This window comes from Pavona decussata, unplaced genomic scaffold (genome assembly GCF_977016875.1).
Source record: "Pavona decussata unplaced genomic scaffold, jaPavDecu1.1 SCAFFOLD_272, whole genome shotgun sequence".
Classification (NCBI taxonomy): domain Eukaryota; kingdom Metazoa; phylum Cnidaria; class Anthozoa; order Scleractinia; family Agariciidae; genus Pavona; species Pavona decussata.
Window position 1 is genome coordinate 1,298,214 of NW_028145674.1, and position 20,291 is coordinate 1,318,504.

Here is a 20,291-nt window from a genome sequence, read left to right on the forward strand (position 1 = left end):
TTCTTGGAGCCCTAAGCCGATGAACAGATTCTTTCAAGTCTGCTTTTAGCACAGTCCGCGCGGCGTAGCCACAATAAGGTTGATGTAGTGCAATCATTCTCTTAACTTCACTTCACCAGGTGAACCTTCTCCTAAATGGGAAGGCAAAGCTGCTCTTGAGCAGGGTGACTATGCACGTCACTTCATTTTATTGCCTTCAATGTTCAAATGAAATGAGCCTCTTCCTAGAAGATCGAATTTGTGTCAATCGTACTAGACCAGACGATGATACCTTCAGCTGCGTATGTGATAATCAAATCTGTATATTATCTGATTTTTGCCCAAAATAATTTCTGGTTTAAGGTTATTGTTAATGGAGGCCTGAGCGTATAAATGTAACGGTTTATCGGCAATGATCCGCTTGTCTTTAGACACCACAGAGATGTTGTTGGACGCCGTTTACCTTGGTAACCTTTGGGTAAAACTTGGATTGGCTCAGTGCCTGATTCTGTCACCTGTTGGGCCGGTGGATCCTGTGGAAAAGAACAGCATTGAGTTACAGCACGTTAGTGAAGAGGTAACCGAACTTTTATATCGTTAGCTATAGACCGGTTCAATGCAGTGTTTCCAGGTAGAAGGCTGGAGATAAGATGACATATTCGCTCAACATGCCTCTTTTCTGAAAACCAATTTAACCAGTTTCTCAGGATGGTATCAATTGACTGCATTTGGCAAAATTCATTTTGTTTCCTCTTTTGTATTTATAGTTTTAAAGATAAGAAAGGGTAAACGAAAACGTGAAGGATTGTTGTTACATGTAGTCACTGAGTAAACTGAGTAACTGAGTAAAGGTGTTGTAGTGTAAACATTATTTTGGGGTTTTCTTTCTTGATACACCCTTGTTACCCTGTCCGTGGCATGTTGGCAAATTGATTATTGGATTTGTGAAGCCGTCCATTCGCACGGTGAACCCTTGCGTCAAATGAAAGCTCCTAGCAGTGCTTTTGGTGTTAATGTTGATCTTATTTTCCGTAGTTAACAAAAGGTGTTGGATTATTTTTGAATCTTGAAGTTTTGTTCTTGGGAGATTACGATGATGTGTGGTGACCTTGACATGGCCTAGAACCGCATACACGGATTGACATAATACTCATACTATGCTATGCTGATTTGAGCTATCCTGAGCTAAGCTATGCTAAAGCCAATCTCACTCCAAGTCTCATTGTCTCAAATTGTTTCTTTGTTTTCAGATTTTTAGAATCGAAGAAGAGTTAAAAGTAAGATTTAATGCTGAAGAAATTTGGACTGGACTGAAGACTGGACCAGAGAAACTAGAGGCCTTGTTGTCACAAGAGTCGTGGAGTAAAACAGAGTTAATCTCAAATCCTTTGAGAGTTCAATGGTTGCTGTCTAAACTTAAAGAGCTCAGAAATAGAATGCAGGATCTGGAAAAGAATACGGCTTTTAGACCACCCATATCACAGGTATGTCACTGTTACAGCTTTTTATCACGGTTAATTTGTGATCAGTCTATGGAGGTTAGTTACTTACTAGGCACACACGCTGAAGGTAATTGTGTTGTTGGGTTTCCAGTTTCATCTCACCCCATTCAACGCCAATTGTAGTAAATTCAGCAATCAAATGCATAATGTCAACTGGTGCTTTTGTTGGTGTTTGACCCATCAGATTGTAGGCAAATTTCCTACTGCTGCTGTTAGATGTTTGAAAATGATTTTATCTGCCAGTGTTTCGGCTTTAGCAGTTTAGTCAGTGCTTAATCCAGAACAGTTTTGTTGTTTTTACTTCCTCTAGCTTCTTTAATGAAATATTATTTCCAGTTCAATTCCTTTAATGTTGTTCATTTGTCTGTTGAACAGTTTGAGGCAATTTTAGATGAAGTGAGACATTACCTGCATACCGTGGGAGATACCAACAGTGTTGTCAGCCAAGTGGACTCCATGCGAGAGCTAGCATCTTCTCTTCTTACTTCACTGAAGGAAGGTGTCGTTGCAAATCTCCCGCCCAACTCAGTACATTCTGCTGTGCACAAGGCAAAAGCTTGGTATACATCTGCTGAAAGGTTTGTCCAACACATGACAAAGGAGTATCCACTCTACTACGATCTACTGGCACCGTTTATCGCTGGTATTTCTCAGGTAGGCGAATCCAAGATGTAATAATACAGTGGAAATGCCCCAAAGAACGGTTGCCTATATTGGACATGTTTGTTTGGTTGGTTTTTGCATTTAGCTCGATATGTAAGTTATGTATCGTCAGTTACACGCATTGTTAAACTTTAGTATGTTGTTATGTCTCCACCCCAAGTATAATTTTCTTTGCCTACGATGCTATTCATCTACTTAAACGAAAATTAGCATAAAATAATGGCATGATTAGTAGGTTTTTAATTTCGTTTTTGAAACCTTACTGCTTTTACACCCTTCTTTGATTCTTTAGCCTGTTGTTTTGATTATGTAGAGATGCTGTGTCAGTGTCTGATTATTATTTATCTTAGTATCAACAACAATGTTGTTTTTACTGTAGGTTATTTATGGGGTGTCTTTGATGTCAGCAAAGCTATCAACTTTGCATCAACAACACATGTTTAGGGTTCAGCTCCCAGTGAACACATCGTCAAAGGTAGCATGTTTGTTCTAGTAGTTCTTTGTAACCAAAGTAATTGGGTGAAGTAGGAAATAATACAGGGTATTGAAATGTGCCCAAGTACAGTTGCTGTCTATGCTTAAACACAGAAAATAGTTAGTTAACAAGGCTTTTACATCTTTTTTAATTTTCTGTGACAAGAATGTCCAAGATAAAATGGTCTAGCTGGCCTGGGAATTCTGGCCATTGCCATTCAATAATGAGAATATGAGCAACTAGGAAACAAATATTGCATCAGCGAGGAAATTCTTCTGGAATAACTTTTCTGTAAAAACTGTGGAAACTTTTGTCGCATTTTTCTAATCTGATACCCTATTTTAGTTTCCTTAGATGTTGAAACGATGTTTAGTTTTAAGGATTCTTGTGTTTACAAAGTACCGTGACCAAATGCATCTAAATTCGTATTGTACGTCTCAAAGATATGACGTAGAGGAGGTATGCCATATCTTTTATTAAACAGCATTAGCATTGTTACACGGTTTTTTCTTTCACGATCTCAACAGCTTTGTGCACCAGATCAGACGATGCTGTTTTCCCTCTGTCAGTTTCCTATCTCAAGCTCTTCATCAATTTTGGATGTTGCAATTTCCTTGACAACTCCCTCTGTACAAGCTTGCATCCAAGGTAATAAGTAATGGACAGAACGTTTTATTGCATGAATGCTTATCCAGGTCTAGAAACAAATTTTATTGGTTACCAGGAAGTACGTCCTTCCACCTTGGACATTAGACGTTTTACCAAACACACAATTCCTTGGCTTACATTACCTAAGGGTGGGAGGGGGTGCTTGATGCTCTAAATTGTGACTTTAAATAAGATGGCAGATTTACTCTGAGTCATTGTAAAACAATCCTTGTGTATTTCTAAAGTATGGTTGGACAGTGGCTGATAACCGACTATGTTTCCAGCTCTAGAGTGATGGGAACTTTCATGATAGATCCTAAAAAGGCAGTAAACTCGTCCAGAAAGCGTGATAGACATTGTTATTCCCTATTTTGTTTAATCCAAGAGTACTTTAACTGTACGTAAAATGTCCTTTAACTGCAGGATTGGTTAAATATCTTCAAGACCATGACATGGCTCCTTCAGCGTCTGCCATCCTATCATACCGGTACGGCTGTCACTAATCATTACCTGTTGCTGTTTTATGCTTTGTGGTACATGCTATTCCTCTGATGATTTATGTTTGTCAGTAGTTCATGTTCTGGTTGGTAGAGATTGAACTCGTAATCACCTTAGTTTGCTTCTCTTTTATGAGTTGACTCCTCCTGAAACCCGAGGTATATCTTTCATCTTTATAGTGTTACGGTCAAACCTGGAGTCATGTTATGTGCCCTAACATTTGATTTTGAGGATGAAGTCTTGACTTCCAAAATGTGAATTCAGATGAAAGCTATTTAATTGAGTAGCACTTTTCTGTAGTGCTACTTATTATGCTCTACAAGGTGGTTCTACTTTTGAGTGCAGTGTGGAGTTGTGATTGACAGCGAGAGATGTCACCATTCACATGAAAGCTAATGATCAGCACTTTCTTGTGGTTCTATTTATTGCGTTGTACAAACTAGTCTAACTTTCGAGTCGTGAAGGGTAAGCACTGAAATAAAAGCGACTGAATATTACTTTTCTTTAGTACTGTTCATTCTGATTTGTTAGCATTTGTTAGGTGGTTCCTTTATTTTATTATGTGCTGCTTCTTTCATTTATTGTTTCTAAACTGTTATGCTTCACAGGGTTTTACGCCTGTCTCTGCTTTATGTTCGTAATCATTCCATCCAGCACGGCTATATTGATGATAGAATCCACGGCGCACTGAACTCCATTCTGGCAATTTTCTTGGACAAGTGGAAAATCTTCAAAGAAGAACAAAGACAGCGAGAGGAAGAAGAGGGAAGCTTGTTTAAATTCAGGAACAAAAGTCACGGATCAAGTCTTACTGAGGATGAAGAACATAAAGAAGCTGTGAGCAGAGCCTTTCCAAGCTTTGATGAGGAGTTTAAGGACATCATGGCTCCAGAAGATTTGAATGACAGCCGTGACACCACCCAACTGAATGATGAGGCATCTCAGTGTTTGCCCTCCTCAGATGCTGATTTCTTCATGGCCAACATGAAGGACTTTTCAGAAATCAGAAGAGTACACGAGGAAATGTTTTCCCGACTGCCATCAAGTCAAGATCAGTCTTTAGGTGTGACAGACTGTTGCTCGTTCGGTTTCGTGGACGCTCAGTTTCTGGAAGCGTTTCAGTGGGGATACCAGACTGCTGCACTTGTAAATGCTATTATTCCGTGTAAGTTATTTACTTCATGTGATACATCAAACCCGAGTGAGTGTGTCTCACCGGTGGCAGGTTTGATACAACTAAACACTGCCGAAAAATGCTAGGATTGACGTCCAGCTCAGTTGAAACCTGAATTTATATGTCTTACGTTAGCGCTTACGCCTATCGCTAAGTGTCATGCAGCTCGTCCCGGCATATAGAGCGTAGCAAAGCGTTGTAAACGACGCTTAGCGGAGCTTTTTTGGATGACATTCGAAGTGATGGAGATCCTGCTGAACGCTATCTCGAGTGCTTGTTGTATTTTCTTGAACAAGGTGTTTGATGATGACAGAAAAAAAAGGAATTTTAAAAATCGTCTTGATCTATGCTTACGTCCGGATAACAACGCTTTGCGACACTCATGAGCTTTGTTGTTAAGACTTCATGAAATTTTGAAAACAAGTCTGAGGAATCGTAATTCAGTGAAAGGCTTTTAATCTTGTAGGATAACTTTCTGTAGACTCAAACAGGTACAAACAATTTTCATTCTTGTATACAAAACATCGGAGAAGATTGGATTAATTACGAGTCAAAGCTGAGAAGATGTAAAACTACACGCACTTTTGACTGCTTTTCAGTCTTCTTGGTGTGTCATTTTTGTGTCGATCACGTCATCTCTTTACAGGGTCGCCTGCGGAGGATCGCCTTTCTCGATCTCATCTGTTGCAAAGTTGTATTCTGAAAGGTGACTTCAAAGAGGAAAATAGAATCACGGTAAGCATTTAGCTTTGCATCTGGCTAAGAGGCAACGAATGTCTTACTTTTGTTAGAATGAAACATAATGGTCAATTGTGCAAACTGGCAATCTGTTTGGATGCAAAAGACGATGCAATTTAATAGACTACTCTGGAAGAGCCCGTGCGGAAAATCGCTGAAGCTCAAAAGAAAATTCGAAATGGGTCATTTTTAGCAATTTTCTGTGCCATAATAAAGTCGGTCCGAGGGTTACGCTAAAACAGTGTCCATTGTCTTTGACAGTTGCGCAAGTGTGTAAGTAACTTTGGTTGAATGTTTGAATTTGTCATTAGTTGAGCTCGAAGACCATTTGTTCAATAGGCTTCCATTAAAGTATGTAGCCAATCTATAACACTCCAGTGAGTAAAAGCTGTTCTTTGACAATAGATCTGAACTGTGTCCTTACACTCAACAGCAGCAGCTGCATTCCTCAAGTGCTTCTTCTGGTGCAAGAGAAAGTAGCCCTTTCAACGTTTACCACGACTCTGACGTTAACGAAATCGTGAAAGTTAAACCAGTCCTGCAGGATTTCATGGCTCGTGTTCAGGAGCTGTTAGCTGAATGGCCACGACATCCTGCTCTGTTACAGGTGAAAATATCAAGCTGTCTCGTCCATTATTCAATCGGTAACGTTGGCAAAACACTGTTTTACACAAAAAGGCCCGTCTAAATGGTTTCAACATTTGGTTCAACATGCGTTCAACGTTTTGTTGAACCAAATGTTGGGGGCGTTTGAACAGGTCGTCCAACATGGTTGAATTCGTAAAAAATGTTGAAAGCTTGTTAAAAGCGTGTTGAATCAAATTTAAATCGGTTTAAACTTCCATTCAACACTCATACAACATTTCCTTCCTTGAAAATGTTGATTACTGCTGAAGCGGTTTGAACACTCCGTTCAACATTTGCCCAACATCCGTTCAACTTTCGTTGAACGATTGTTGGGCACATGCTGAAACCGTTTAAACGGGCCTTAAGGGACAAGGACAAGAACAAGAGTTTTGCATTTAAGCGCCTTTAAATTTTGATCATTATTGCACAATAGTAGCAGGGAATTGAAGACTGTTTGGTGTCCTTGTGGCTTACGTTATCTCGGTTTATATGAACAACAACACAACACAGACCTCAGCAACGCCAGCCACAAGAAAATTACATCGTTCGTTGCTGTACGTTACATTTACAATTGTGCTGATAATGGCGTTTAACTCTTTGTTCACAATGTAGAAATTAAGTAGATGATTCCAGTGTTAACTGGTCATTTTATTTTGTAATTTTAGTTGAAATATCTTAAAATTAAAACTGTTATTGTTCTAGTTGTTGGTGGTTATGGAAAGGATTCTGTCTTTTCCTGTTACAAGTCCAGTGATGAAGATTCTAACAGGTCTTGAAGTTCTTTTAAGGAAGGCTCAGGTAAGGTTGTCAGCTCAAGGGTGGAACGTTCACGTTTTACACACAGACCAAACACCCATGTAGTCACAGCCTTAACCCTTCAATCCCCAGTAGTGACTGTCTTCTAATTTCTACGTACCAAGATCACCACATAATCAAATGTACAGGACATAGAGTGGAGATGAACGCCAGAGACATTTTCTTGATTGTGAAACAAATTCCTCCAACTGGTACCACCAGAAATATACCAGAACAGTGAGGAGAATGTTGATATTGGGGCTTATCATTTTCAAAATGTTCCTTGTTGAAGAAGTTTTAGAATCAGCTCCTCAAATTGGCGCATTCCGTTTGCAAGCTTTGGGTAGCTAAGTGCATTTCCACTATAAACAAAGTATTTATTTTATTATTATTTATTATTAAACTTACTGTTCGGTTCCCACCATTTATGACAAATGGAGAACGCCCCAAGAGGGACATAACTTCCTCTGGTTGGTGGGGAGGTACCACGTGGTAAATATTTTGGTTAGGAAAAAAGAGTGAAAGAGAATTGACTGACCCTCAGGTCAGGAAATTGGACGCACTACCAGATGTTTACTTGTAGTTCGTCTTCGTGAACTTTTCTCTGTATCTAAATTGAATTGTGTGGTGGCTTTGTCGAGGGGTTAGTTGGGGAATTCAGCTAGATCATCGTGCAAGCTTAAAAAAAATAAACATTAGATCATAGTGCAACTAAAAGAAGCAACAACAACAACAACAAATAGAAAACAAAAAACGAAAACAAAAGAGAGAATTGACTGACCCTCAGGTCGGGAAATCGGACGGACTACTAGATGTTTACTTCTAGTTCGTATTCTTGAACTTTTCTCTGTATCTAAACCGAATTGTGGTGGCTTTGTCGAGGGCTTAGTTGGGGAATTCCACTAGATCATCGTGCAAGCGTGAAAAAAAAAAAAAACATTAGATCGTCGTGCAAACTTAAAAAAATAAATAAATAAAAAAAATAAGCAAAGTTGAGGCCTGTCGAATTCCTTTGCGCTCTCTTTGTTTTGTATCCAGACTTGTTGCTTAGACGTAGTGCCATTCGTTTCAGGGAATAGTTTTCTCTTGACAGTCTTCAAGAGCCATCTGGCCATAGTTCAATTTTTTGCTGTTGCTATTTCTGATAGGACTGGGAGTCTAATGCAGCAAAGCATGTCAGCCTTAAAGAGCATTTGGACCGTGTGACACACCTGATCATACAGTGGAGAAGAATGGAGCTTAAGTATGAATACACTTTTTAATTGTAGTTTGAAAAAGTTATTTGAAATTTGACTTTTTTGCAAATTGGTACTGAGACCAGTAAACGTATTATGATGGTTATTTCGTATTGAATTCAAGAGGCTGGTCTTTACGCATGCATCGTAAGGCGTCGTAGAATTTTTCTGGTGTGTTTTCAAAAAAACTTCTCTTAACATTCAAATCTCCTAAGAATATCTTTTTTGTGTAATCTGCAGAGGATTTGACTTTTAAGTGGTACATTGAGGCGTTCCGTGTATTAACCTTACTGTGAAGCGATCAATTTTTTCGTTGATAAACGTTTTCTGCCAGGCCTCTGAATTTCTGTCTCATAATATCGTAGGTGTTGGTCATCGCTTCTTGATGTGGCCACTGCCAAAGCAGCAGCAAAGTCCAGCCAGTGGTGGTTTCATATCTATAACTCGTTACAGCAATTCAGGGAAGGTGCAGCTGAAAACGAAACAACTGGTACGTCATTCTTTTCGCTTAATAGTCATTTCACTCCAATCAGAGCCAAGGTTTCAACTTCGCAAAAAGTATAGCTCAGAAGCTTGTGTTTGAATGGTTTTACCCGTACAGTGAAAGAACAACAGTAAAGCAACGCGTGCCTCAAAAGATTCAACTTAAGGATTTTGCCTTGCGAAGTATAAAGAGTACTAAAAAAATAGTATTAAAGATTAGACAACACTGGGGCAGATCGAAGTATGTGTGCTGGACCATTACAAACGCACAACGCCTGTACCTCAGGATTTCGTCTGACCTTGATTTCGAGAAGGATAATGATGCAGCAATGCCTAATACTTTTAATCCTGAGTAATCCTAACTGCCATCATAACCGAAATCCAGTATCAGGTAATTATCAAACAAGCAGATGACCAGAATTACGACTAGAAAATTAGCGTGTGGATGTACCACAATATTCTTCTACTATACAAAATGTATCAGAAGAAGTTGGGAAGATATTTTAATATAACGTTTTCAATGTCTTGAGGTAATAGGTGATCACAGTGGATGGTGGCACATCTTCTGCGCATTCATGTTTTTTCTATAGCTCTATAGTTACCTTCTCCTTTATTAATGTTCTTCTTACAGAAAGTATTTCCAAGGCCAGCGAGTTAATTGAACCGCTTCAGAGATTTATTGAGAGCTCAACACTTGGCGAATTCTCCTCCCGTGTGCAAATGCTGTTTTCTTTTTATAAAGAGATGTGTTATAAAGAGGATACCATTTCTGGCTCCAAAGGTATAAGCTGCGTTGTTCTCTGAATTTTAAAGATTAGTCACGTCAAGGAAAAGAAACCCTTCATGGTTAAGTAATCCGATCAAATGGTTTTATGATGAAGCTTTAAATGTGTCAGATCATTATAAGCTGAAGTTTTGAAGATAGCGTTGTAGATCTATCCATTTTACCTTCTGTAATAGCCACTGTTACAAACCTTTTATTGACCTAAAAATATAATAATATTATAAACATGAAGAAACCTTTCTTTACCATTTTACTTGACCAGTTGAGATCTACATTCTTGAACACTGTAGAAACACACAACCGACAACTAAAGCGATCAGTGGTGTAACCTCAGCGCAAGTTTAGCTTAAGATTTTAACGATGTTAAGAATTTTCAGCCATTTTTTTCCCTGTTTGCAGTGAAAGTATCAGATGTGCTGTGGAACTTGTACAGTTATTACAAGCAGTTCGTTCCTTGCATTGAGCAGTCCCTCGAAGAGACAAGGAAACCGATCGAAAAAGAGCTCAAGGTTTGCAAATTTGTAGTAGTATAGTAAGGGGAAAGTTAGGCCATAACAACAACAACTTTATTTAGCGCGGTCAGTATGCTTAGCTGAGAAGGTGAGATAGCTGTAAGCTAGTTTACAGGTACACCACTTTAAAAAACAATTAAAGATAAAAATATTTCCAACTCAAGTTATTCAAAGCATCATATAATAAGCATAAAATCATCGACAGAAATGGAAAGTTGTTAAAATTATTGGTCAATAAAATTAAATGTTTTTAAACTTTTTTTAGCTGCATAAGTATCGATCTCACCCTTTGTTTAAGAGGTCCGGGTTTGGTTTGTGATTTGAAATTACTGTGGAGTTGATACCTGTGTACGTTGTATCGACTGGTAGACACGACATCAACGATCTTCCTCCATCATTTCTTTTTCCTGTTTGGCAAGACGTATTTTACTTTAACTCTCCTTCCTGTCTTCCTGTGTTCCTGTCTCTCCTTCCTTTTCTTTAGTCAACCCTGCTAAATGTCACTATGTTGTCCTCAGTGCGCCCCATTCAAGGCAGTGACCCAGTTGTTGTTAGGATCTTGTTGTTCCGTTACAGAAAACTTTATTATTCAATTTTTTATCTGCAGGGTTTCGTTAAAATAGCAAAGTGGAATGACTCCAACTTCTGGGCAATGAAGCAAGCTGCTGACAAGTCACATCATACGCTGCACAAATTTGTGCGTAAATACGAGGTAACTGACAAACTGAAATGGCGTCCAGAGAAAGTAATTTGTATAATGTTCCCATAGGTTATCTACCACAGTCGGAGAATGCAGTCTCTCGTTTAATGAACACGGCTGGATACGAGTCGACGGGACTTACAGTAGTCACCTGGAGAGTGAGACTGCCCCGTTGTGATATAAACTGTATTAGGGTCGGTTGAAAAATGCTAGGATTGGACGTAATAAGTAAACTGGAAACCAATAGAAATACAGTGGAAGCTCTCTTAACGGACATTCTCGTAAGCGGACAGCTCTACTTGCTACCGCTTTCACAAAACCCCGTTTGAACTTTTTTAAAACAACAACAACAACAATTTGATTGAAAAACAAAAGAATGAATGGTTTGTCCCGCAAATAGTTACAAAACTAATCGAGGTGGGACAAGACGAATACAGGAACACTTTACAAAACTAACGAGAACTTACTTACTTATTCCTTTGTTTTTAAGCTTCCGTAAACGGACACCAGAAAGGAAATCCCATTAGCCTCTGCATGAATCTTATTTTATTCAATCAACCTCACATCGCTGTTCGTCACAATGATTTTACAGTGCATTAATTACAGTTATCGTCATTATCGCGGCATTGCATAAGGCAATAAAACAAAAAATGATTTAATACGGTGGTGTATTTTTGTATTCCCAATGTATTGTTAGCTGGGTACGCTCCCGTAAGCGGCTATCTATCCCTTACACCTCCAGTAGCCACTTACGAGAACCATTCTCGTAAGCGGCCAGCTCCAGTTACGGACACCTTTTTGGCGTCCCGTAGGTGTCCGCTTACGAGAGCTTCCTCTGTTGTGTGTCATGCAAAACAAACCATTTTAGGTTAATATCAGCCACATGTATTGCTCACGAGAGTATTGAACAAGCATTGCATGGCCTCTTTCAGGGGGTAATGTGTTGCAACGTTCACCAATTTTTTAAACTTTTTATTTTCATTTTCAAGTCGTCTCTTGATGAGCCAGTAGAGAAGACCTTGATGAATCTAAAGAAGATTTTTTCGTCTCCGGAGGATAAGAAACAACACATTGATGACGGAAAAACTCTGCAGGCAGAGTGGTTCATATCTCCCGATAACTTGAAGGTCAGTAAACAGCAGGCAATATGATTTCGATATTTTGGGGGATTGTGTAGTTTAGTTGTTTCCTTTGGAGAAACAGCCTGGCACTGTGTGACATGTATTGCGTTGTATAGCACGTTTTATAAAAAACTGGATCATTGTATAATGTAGTTCCAGGGATTTGATTGCCTTAGCGGCCATGGTATAGAGTGTGTGCACGACGGTTAGTTGGAGGACCGAAACAATACAATGATTTTCCTTTGGGAAATATATTCTATTTTTATGCAAATATCTTCTATTGTTTTAGTCCTCCAACATGGCCGCCGTGCACACACTCTATATGAGCCATTATACCATGCCCGAGAAATAGCGACCATTTAATCGTTTTCTGGTTGTTCTTGCCAAGTGAAATCACCAAGATCTATCAATATTTCTTGACTGGCGCTACGCACCTCGTTGGCTATCCATCATCTCATATCCAACGCGCCCTCGTGGAATAATTGTTAACTATAACTTTTGAATATTTGGGTGCAATGTGACAGCTTGAGAATTGAAGTGAAAGCTACTGAACAGTGTTCTCCTTTGATACTGTATATTATACTGTGCAAGGTGATTCTAACTTTTGAGTCTGCAGGTTAAAATCCTACTGTGTGACCACGGCTTTAGTTTTCTCCTGTTTTACAGTTTGTTATTTGGATAAAATGCCAGAATTACCATTCAAGGAGCAATTATGAAGTTTTTCATGATCAATCAATGCGCATATTGCAACTTACCTTAGTTTCTGCTACTTTTGTAGGTTTATTGTGACAAAGGCCTTCAGTTCGCTTCAACTTATGAAGCCTACGGAGTGTGCCTTCCATCTACCCAGGCCCGTCTTCCAAAACTGTTTCAAAAGATGAGAAAGCTGTCCCAGCAGATACTGAGCAAGCGAGGCTATATCCAAATGGTGGTGTGTTTAGATGACTTTACAGGTACAATTATTTAACATTTATTTCATTGGATTTGTTGTTGTTGTTGTTGTTGTTGATGTTGCTGTTGTAAATGAAAGAGAAAGGTGTTCTTCATTGATCAGAATGTCCAACCGTAGCTCTTCAGTGGCAATGATGAATATTACAGTGTTAAATTTAGGGTTGCTGTAACATTTGTGCGAAGTTCTTTAGTCCTTTTCACTTGTTTTTGGATTCCTTTTAATGCTGTGCAATTTTCTGAAATTCAAACGTGGCATCTTCCATTTTTGAATTTCTGATTTCTGCCATTTTTAGGTGAAGTTATTGCCACCTCCAATGAACTTCAAGCTTTAGATGTGTCGAATCAGGTAACGAAACTCATGTTTTTTTTTAATTAATCCTGCTGTTGTTTGGTTGAGGTTCCCATGTGCAGACACTCTGACACTGATAGTGAAGTTGCGGAAGGCGATAAAATCCGTAACAAAAGAAGCCCAAATGTTTCACCTGTCGTCCATTGCGCTTGAGGCAGATGTACAAAATAGGCATTAATTAACCAGAACACATACAATTGCCCATATTGGAGGGGTGTGGTTCACTAAAAGCACCCGTGGATGTGATGTTTCGCTCGTACCGACTAATAGCTAGACCAGGTTTGAAATCTGAAGCACAAGAATTTGAAGATATTGGGTCGTTTGAAGAGCTGTCATTTTGTTTGCTTAATAATGACAAATTTTACTGGAGTTCCAGCGAGTTCAACTTTACAAAAACGTCTTTGATAGTCCATTTTTCTTGTTGGTGTACCAATAAGTACACATTTGCGTACCAGGAGATTATAAATGAAAGTTATATTTGTGACGTTCATTCCTCTTTACACGTGGATAATCTTGGTTCTCTCGACCACTTTTTTAGCCTTCCACGCAGCTGATTTTAGAGAAGTCGTGTTTCCCTCCTCCTCTAAGAACCGACTGCGTGGGAAGCTACCACTCTTTTTGCTAAAACATTTCTTGCAGCCAAAAGAAAAGCGAGTGGAGTTGCGTAAACACATTCAACAACGGAAGCGGAAAAGTCTTTCAGATCTTTTCAAGACGTTATCTTCAATTGGTAAGACAGAAATTAGCTCTGTTGGACTACAGTAAAATGTGAGGTTCCTTTGTGAGGCCTGCTTTTTCCAGAGAGTTCTTGTGATACAGCTATTTCAATTAATGTTTTCGGATCAAAGTATAAAGCTGTAAGACAAGACCTCAAGATTCTGTGGATTTTTTTATGAATAAGTTCATCAAAATCAGCTATGCCTCTTCCGTCCAGTGAAGATATACGATAGCGAGCCATTTGGATGAAGTAAATGTTAGGATATCAAGTCACCTCATCCACTTCAAGTGGATAAGGTGGCAGCCTCTTTGAAGATGTCTTTAAGCTTTACGCTTTTATCCGACAGCGTTAATTGAAATAGCTGTATGTAGATGCTTGCTTTATTAATGATTCTTCCAAACCCTCTCTAGACCCTGTTACAGAAAGCGGATGGAGAAAACTTTGACTAATTCCAAATTGTGCCAGGGCGATGTTTCGCATACAATAATTGTTACAAAGTGATTATCATTGTTACTTGTGGTAAACAACTGAACATTCGTGATGAACGAAGGTTGTTTTGTTCTTTTCTGTTTCAATTGCTTTAGACTGAAATGCATAAATTCTTGAATAGTTGTTGTCTTGTTACTTGTTTATTGGTGCATCAATGTGTTTATTTTCACTGTGCTATTGAGTAATCACAAAAAGGCATTGCACACACCCGACTCTGCTGTTTTAGCACACCAATAGGTTTCATCAAGGAAACTACTGTCATTTAGTAACTACATTTTATTTCCTTTAGGAGTGTCGTATCGAAAGGGGCTTAATCTTGAACGCCAGTCCACGGGAAAGGAGTCCATGATTCTAGCTGCAATTGATGAAGAGGCGCTCACAAGATCAGTTTCATTGCTGTCAGACAGATCACCGTAAGCAAACACAACAGTATCGGAATATCTTTGGGGAGGGGGAGGTGGCTGTCATGGGTATTCACCGGATCTCGGGGGTAGTCATGGGCGTAGTAGCTTCATCATGCTGCAAAACCCTGTGTGAGCCGTCTCTGTTGCATTAGAACGTCGTGTTGAAAAAAACTGTTTTGTGACGTTTAAACTGGTTATGGTTTGAAATAGTAAGAAACTTTTATTTCCTTCTTGGAGGCGCACAGGTTGTTAAAATTATTATCGTAATAATCATAACCTGGTTTTTATTTGTCTCTTTACATATCATCCTTTTGCAAGCGAAGCTGTATAGTTGTGCAAGCTAATCTGCTACTCCGAAACGTTGCTTTTTCAGTGACTTGTTACATGAAGTGGCGTGGCTTCTAGATGGTTGCCGTCATCATTACTACAAGTCTCTTGCCAGATCTGCTGCTTTTACCGTTGCCATAGTAACGCCTTCAAAGGTGAGATAGCTTACAGAAAGACCACACTTTACCAAATGAGTTTTAACTTTCAACTCTCAAGTATACCTTAAACCACAGCAGAAATTGTTTAAAAGCTAGAGGTATTGCTTCAACGAGAGATACCCTGAGTCAATAATACCCCTTAGTCCCAATAGAATGCCATTTTTGTTTGTGACTGCAAGGTTGCCTTATCTCTCATACCCACCAAAAACGTACCCTCGGTCATTAACTCCAAACGTATGGAGGCTGTGGGAATGAAACTTCAGCTGTGTGTGGTACAGACAAGTATCTTTTTCGGGCGTTTCAAAAGTATCCTGACGTCTCAGATTTCATATCTTTCTCACCTCGATGCATAACGATGGCTTTCACCTATTCAAAGTCCTTGGAAACTACAAAGCTAAACTGGAAACGCAGCAAAATTGAAAAACATCGTTGATTTTAATTTATGTAAAGAATGAAATGTCAGGAACAGAGCCTTGGTGCATCAAACAGAGGTGTTAATTGATAAAGTTCAAGGGGCATAAAATGGAATAAAAGGCTTGATTTTGTTCCTTATTTACTTTGCAAAATATACTTTTGAAATCTGCATTTCGCTGGACCACTTTCAACACCTTCTGGTGAATGTATTATACGAAGTAGAAATTACCAAAATGAAATAGCAAACTTGCAGGCAAAAGTAGCTGGAAGACTTTGCTGCATCGTTGATTGTTGGGTGGATAGGTATTCTAATAGCGAATTTGATTCATGGAAGTTTGATGAAATTCCAACAGTATGACATTTTTTTGTGGACTGCTTTTTTTAGGAGCTTGGTATTGGTGATATTGACCGTTGTAAAGGCTGCAGCCAACACCTACTTCATGTTTGTTATGAACAGAGAAAGGTCATCGCACATTTCTCACGGAACATCAAAAGTGCAAGGTAACATAGAAACGAATCATCTTTTGATTGGCGGGGTTCAGCCGCCAGTGGACTGCAACTTTATACTTGAATATCTCGATATTTACTTCGGTTAAGTAAATGAAAACAACAAGTGTTATGTGGCTCGCGAGAAAAATGCTTCTTATTTGTGAAAACTATTAATTTAATAGATTCGGATTCTTATAAAATCAGGCGAAACTTGTTCAACTAGAGTTTACATTATCAGAAGGTTATTAGGAGTTGTGGTATAATGCCTTTATATTTCTTAAAGTTGAAGCACTAGACACCGTCTTCGAAAACAAAACTTCGTCTGTTTTTCCGTTGGCTCCGTTTTCAAAGGTCTCAGCCCGGGAATTATGAAGCATTAGCCATTTCAGTGTGCCCTATAGGATGGAACACGCTCCCTAGGATGGAACACACTCTATCTTAGTTGTGTATCAAAAAAATAGGCTTCTTAAGATTCTTTAATGTTGTCTGTATCTTTACAGTGTTTGCCTGAAACAGCTCGTGGAAAGTGTAAGCTTACCAGATGATGATCTAACCAGTAGACGTGCATCACTACCACCCCAAACAGAGCTTGAACAGCGTACTGTAAGTCTGAAATGATAACGGGAAAACTGCAGAGCGGTTTTCAATTGAGTTTCGAAAGTAATTTTGCGTTTCCTTTAGTTTTACTGCGCTGTGGAATTGGTTAAAAAACTATTACGCCACCTGAGCGAAACTAACTAGTCGTTACTTAATTGCACGCGTTTTTCCGCACTTGACGCCATTCACTCTTCTTTGCTACAAGTTCTTATTGGTTAATAATGTTTACGTCAGTCATGATTATTTGGCTTTCCTTTTGGTTGTACGACACGAGCTTGAGCAAGGCTCTGACATAGAAAAACAGAAAGGATCATAACTTTGTCTATCATTCCTGTTTTTGAAAAACACCCGTCAATTTGAACATAGAATTTTTGTGCTGTGCGTGGTCTGCCTTTGGCTGGCGAAACTGTCTTCGATTTCGTGTCGTTTCAATAACCTAGCATCCTAACTTTCAAACCATAGGAATGAATCTCCGTTATGTAGTCATACAAATTTAAGTCATAAGTAATTTAAGTCCATGGTTTAGCAGGATATCCAGTCCACAAAAGGAACTTTACACAGTTGCAGCTCACTCACTATCTTCTGCAGGTGCAAGTGATGTCTCTACTAACGCACGCGACACAAGTTCTACAGCAATTGTCTATACAGCTAAGGTGTTGCCCCAGTGATGACGATGGGGTTTCTCTCCAGGAATGGTCTCCACTGCCTCAATGCATGCTGTCGCCCCTGGCTGTGTCATCTTCCAGTGATCACCTTGTTAGAGACGTGGCTAAGACAATAGAGGTACGTCTATTGTAGCTTTTTCTTTTAAGAGACAAGCTTCTTTTTAGACTAAAAGTGCGGAATCTCGGTTAACCGTAGCTATCATGTTCTCCCCTTCCTCCCACCCCCTCCTCTCTCTGTCAGCTTAACACCCACCCCCTTGGGTACACTTTCTACTCTCCCCAATCTTGCTCTGCTTTTAAAATCCAAGATGGCAGCTATAGCGTCCGCTCGTCCAAAAAAATACGCCTGCATTGCAGGCTGAAATTTTCAATGTAATCAACAGTTTTGACCGGGATTTTTTTCATGCAAGTGTATCATCGTTTCTGAGGGTTTATATTTGTCTTAACTCCAGGACTCTGCAAAGAAGGTTCAACAGCTTGCTAAAGACGTCAGACCTTACGCTGCTTTATCTGACCACGTGCTGAAGAAGACCAGCAAAGAAGACAAGATCACTTTCTTAGCTTCTTGGTAATTTTTTTAAAGCACAGTTCTCATTTCTTAGAAGCCGATCAGCATTAAATTTCGCTGAGCAGAGAAAACTGAAGTGACGACGAGTTGTTTGTTTTTTGCGTTTAGGCATCAGTTGTTGACAGTCGATGATGCTGTCGTTAAACTTGAGAATATTTCTGAAGTGATCGATGAAATGCTGCCGAAGTTCGAGTCCAAGTGGTAAGCTGTATTTTTTGTTGTGTCCGTCATGATAGAATGAATGGAATTCTAGATGCTAAAATGTGGTAAATCTTAAAATTTTTATTCTTCTGTCAGCTGCACTTTAAACAAAGGCCTTGGTGAGACGCTTGTCGGCCTTAAAAGCAAGATTTTGAAAGAGTGCAGAGACTTCCAGATTTGGAGAAGGAACATTCTGGCGAAGGATGATGGACACAAAACCTGGAATACAGAGAAGATCAGCGAACAAGGTGGGTGGATTTTCCTGTTGTTACTGAGTTAAATGGAGTATGCAGGGATTATTTTAATCGTATCTTTGTCATTTTCTAATTGCGCTTTAATCTCCCCAGTTGAGTCACCATGTCAGAGGCACATCTTTAAAATATCTTTGTTTATTTCTCCAGTAACAGGTGCAGTAAACGCGTTTCTTAAAGACGTGGAGTCTCTGAACACCTCTCTGCTCTTAGCAATTCAACGGCTGGCGAAAGTAGAAGAAAACAGGTGCAATCAAAGCACTGAAGAAGGGGAAGTTGCTGATTCAGGTAGATGTCCTGACGGTTTTTTGTTTTCAATAAAAACACGGCTTAAAGGCTTTAAGAACACGGCCGAGATTAATTGTCAGCTGTTGCGTCTAAGCTGTGATGCAGAGTTAATCCTTTATTTGTGTATTTCTTAACTATGCCCGTAATGATTTCCGGTGGAGAAATTAGAGTTTCGCTATCATATCCGTCACACTTGTTCTTACAACTGGAAGAAAATTCCTGGATTAGATGACTGTTTGACACGATGTTTTGTAATTCTAGCAATACGTTCAACTGTTTAACACGATATTGTAATTCGAGCACTGCCTACAACTGTTTGAGACAATATTTCTTAATTCCAGCAATAGGTTGAACTGTTCATCACGAGATCTAGCAATACCAGCAACTGTTCCCATTGGTTGGCTCTTACTCATACCGTGGCTGTAACCTTGTAATTTTCCCTTTGCAGTTGGTTTAATCAACGCCATAGACTGAGAAATTCTGAGGAAATTATATTCACTTTGTGATCATCTCCGTTGTAATTGAACTTTTTCTTTTACCTTTTTTGCTTTGAGTTTGAATCCGCGGATGTACTTAATTGACACTAATCGCTTTTTTCCTGCATGCGGTACACTTGTCCTGGGGGGCAAGACTAAGTCACGCCTTCGCTCTAGTTTTTAAAGGCCCACAATCACCCAAGATGTATTGCGCGCCGAGGAACAGTTTTCATATATGAAAACCCCCCTATTTTATTTGAGCGGGAAGCAATAAGCGATCACTAATATTCTTTCCCTCCAGCACGAGTCGTAGAGGAAACCCGCATAAACCGCTTGAGTTCGTACAGCCAATAAGATCACGCGATTGGACAATACAGCATTTCAAAACAAAAACAAACGACCGCAATGATTCTTGGGTGAAGGTGGGCCTTTAATCGTTTCCATTGTATCTATTTTCCTGTTGCAGATTCTAACTTTGAGAATTTGCAACTTCAAGATGGACATTTGACGAGCCTTCTCCATGAAAAGCTGCTCAACGAAATCAACAGCCTCGACTTCGATAACGTGACCAAAAGTGTCTCTCGCCTGATGCGCCGGCTGAAAGACATGGCGGACTCTACACGATCGGCTACCAATGAACCTAATCCGCTGTCATTCGTCGGGTTGTGCACTCAATTACTTGGATCTGCCATTCCTCTTCTTCACCAATATCTGAACCTCTCACAGCACCTTCTTGTCAATTTGTTATCAGCGCACCGCGCAACAAGCAAACTGTTGTCGGTATTGCTGAGTATTTTTACTGACCTGGCCTCGAGGGGATTCTGCCTCCCCCCGGAAATAGAGGAGGGTGAGGGAGATGGGACCACAGAATTTGAGGACATTGAGGGGGGAGGCATCGGGGAAGGAGAGGGGATGAAGGACGTTAGTGATCAGATTGAGAATGAAGATCAGGTGATTATCACTTTACTTTTTTGACAGTTGAGAAATTTTGAAAATTCGCTGGAGGTTAATT

The 20,291-nt window shown here is 39.5% G+C and overlaps 1 protein-coding gene across 3 annotated transcripts in view; it reads left to right on the plus strand.

Annotated features, from left to right (window-relative positions):
• LOC146455644 (midasin-like) overlaps positions 1-20,291 on the plus strand; it is a 79,487-nt gene that overhangs the window by 39,778 nt on the left and 19,418 nt on the right. For 2 of the 3 annotated variants that reach the window (XM_085093957.1, XM_085093959.1), the window contains exons 52-80: positions 411-556; positions 1,230-1,463; positions 1,857-2,135; positions 2,524-2,619; positions 3,147-3,267; positions 3,691-3,754; positions 4,374-4,930; positions 5,586-5,674; positions 6,111-6,284; positions 7,007-7,102; positions 8,248-8,342; positions 8,700-8,824; positions 9,449-9,598; positions 10,001-10,110; positions 10,721-10,825; positions 11,803-11,940; positions 12,713-12,887; positions 13,179-13,231; positions 13,874-13,964; positions 14,731-14,854; positions 15,219-15,327; positions 16,130-16,245; positions 16,734-16,836; positions 17,419-17,613; positions 17,948-18,063; positions 18,172-18,264; positions 18,361-18,512; positions 18,666-18,803; positions 19,746-20,230. In XM_085093957.1, the coding sequence (XP_084950083.1) occupies positions 411-556; positions 1,230-1,463; positions 1,857-2,135; positions 2,524-2,619; positions 3,147-3,267; positions 3,691-3,754; positions 4,374-4,930; positions 5,586-5,674; positions 6,111-6,284; positions 7,007-7,102; positions 8,248-8,342; positions 8,700-8,824; positions 9,449-9,598; positions 10,001-10,110; positions 10,721-10,825; positions 11,803-11,940; positions 12,713-12,887; positions 13,179-13,231; positions 13,874-13,964; positions 14,731-14,854; positions 15,219-15,327; positions 16,130-16,245; positions 16,734-16,836; positions 17,419-17,613; positions 17,948-18,063; positions 18,172-18,264; positions 18,361-18,512; positions 18,666-18,803; positions 19,746-20,230 (4,529 nt within the window). The remainder of the gene's footprint in view (positions 1-410; positions 557-1,229; positions 1,464-1,856; positions 2,136-2,523; positions 2,620-3,146; positions 3,268-3,690; positions 3,755-4,373; positions 4,931-5,585; positions 5,675-6,110; positions 6,285-7,006; positions 7,103-8,247; positions 8,343-8,699; positions 8,825-9,448; positions 9,599-10,000; positions 10,111-10,720; positions 10,826-11,802; positions 11,941-12,712; positions 12,888-13,178; positions 13,232-13,873; positions 13,965-14,730; positions 14,855-15,218; positions 15,328-16,129; positions 16,246-16,733; positions 16,837-17,418; positions 17,614-17,947; positions 18,064-18,171; positions 18,265-18,360; positions 18,513-18,665; positions 18,804-19,745; positions 20,231-20,291) is intronic. The other variant, XM_085093958.1, reaches the window with a different exon arrangement.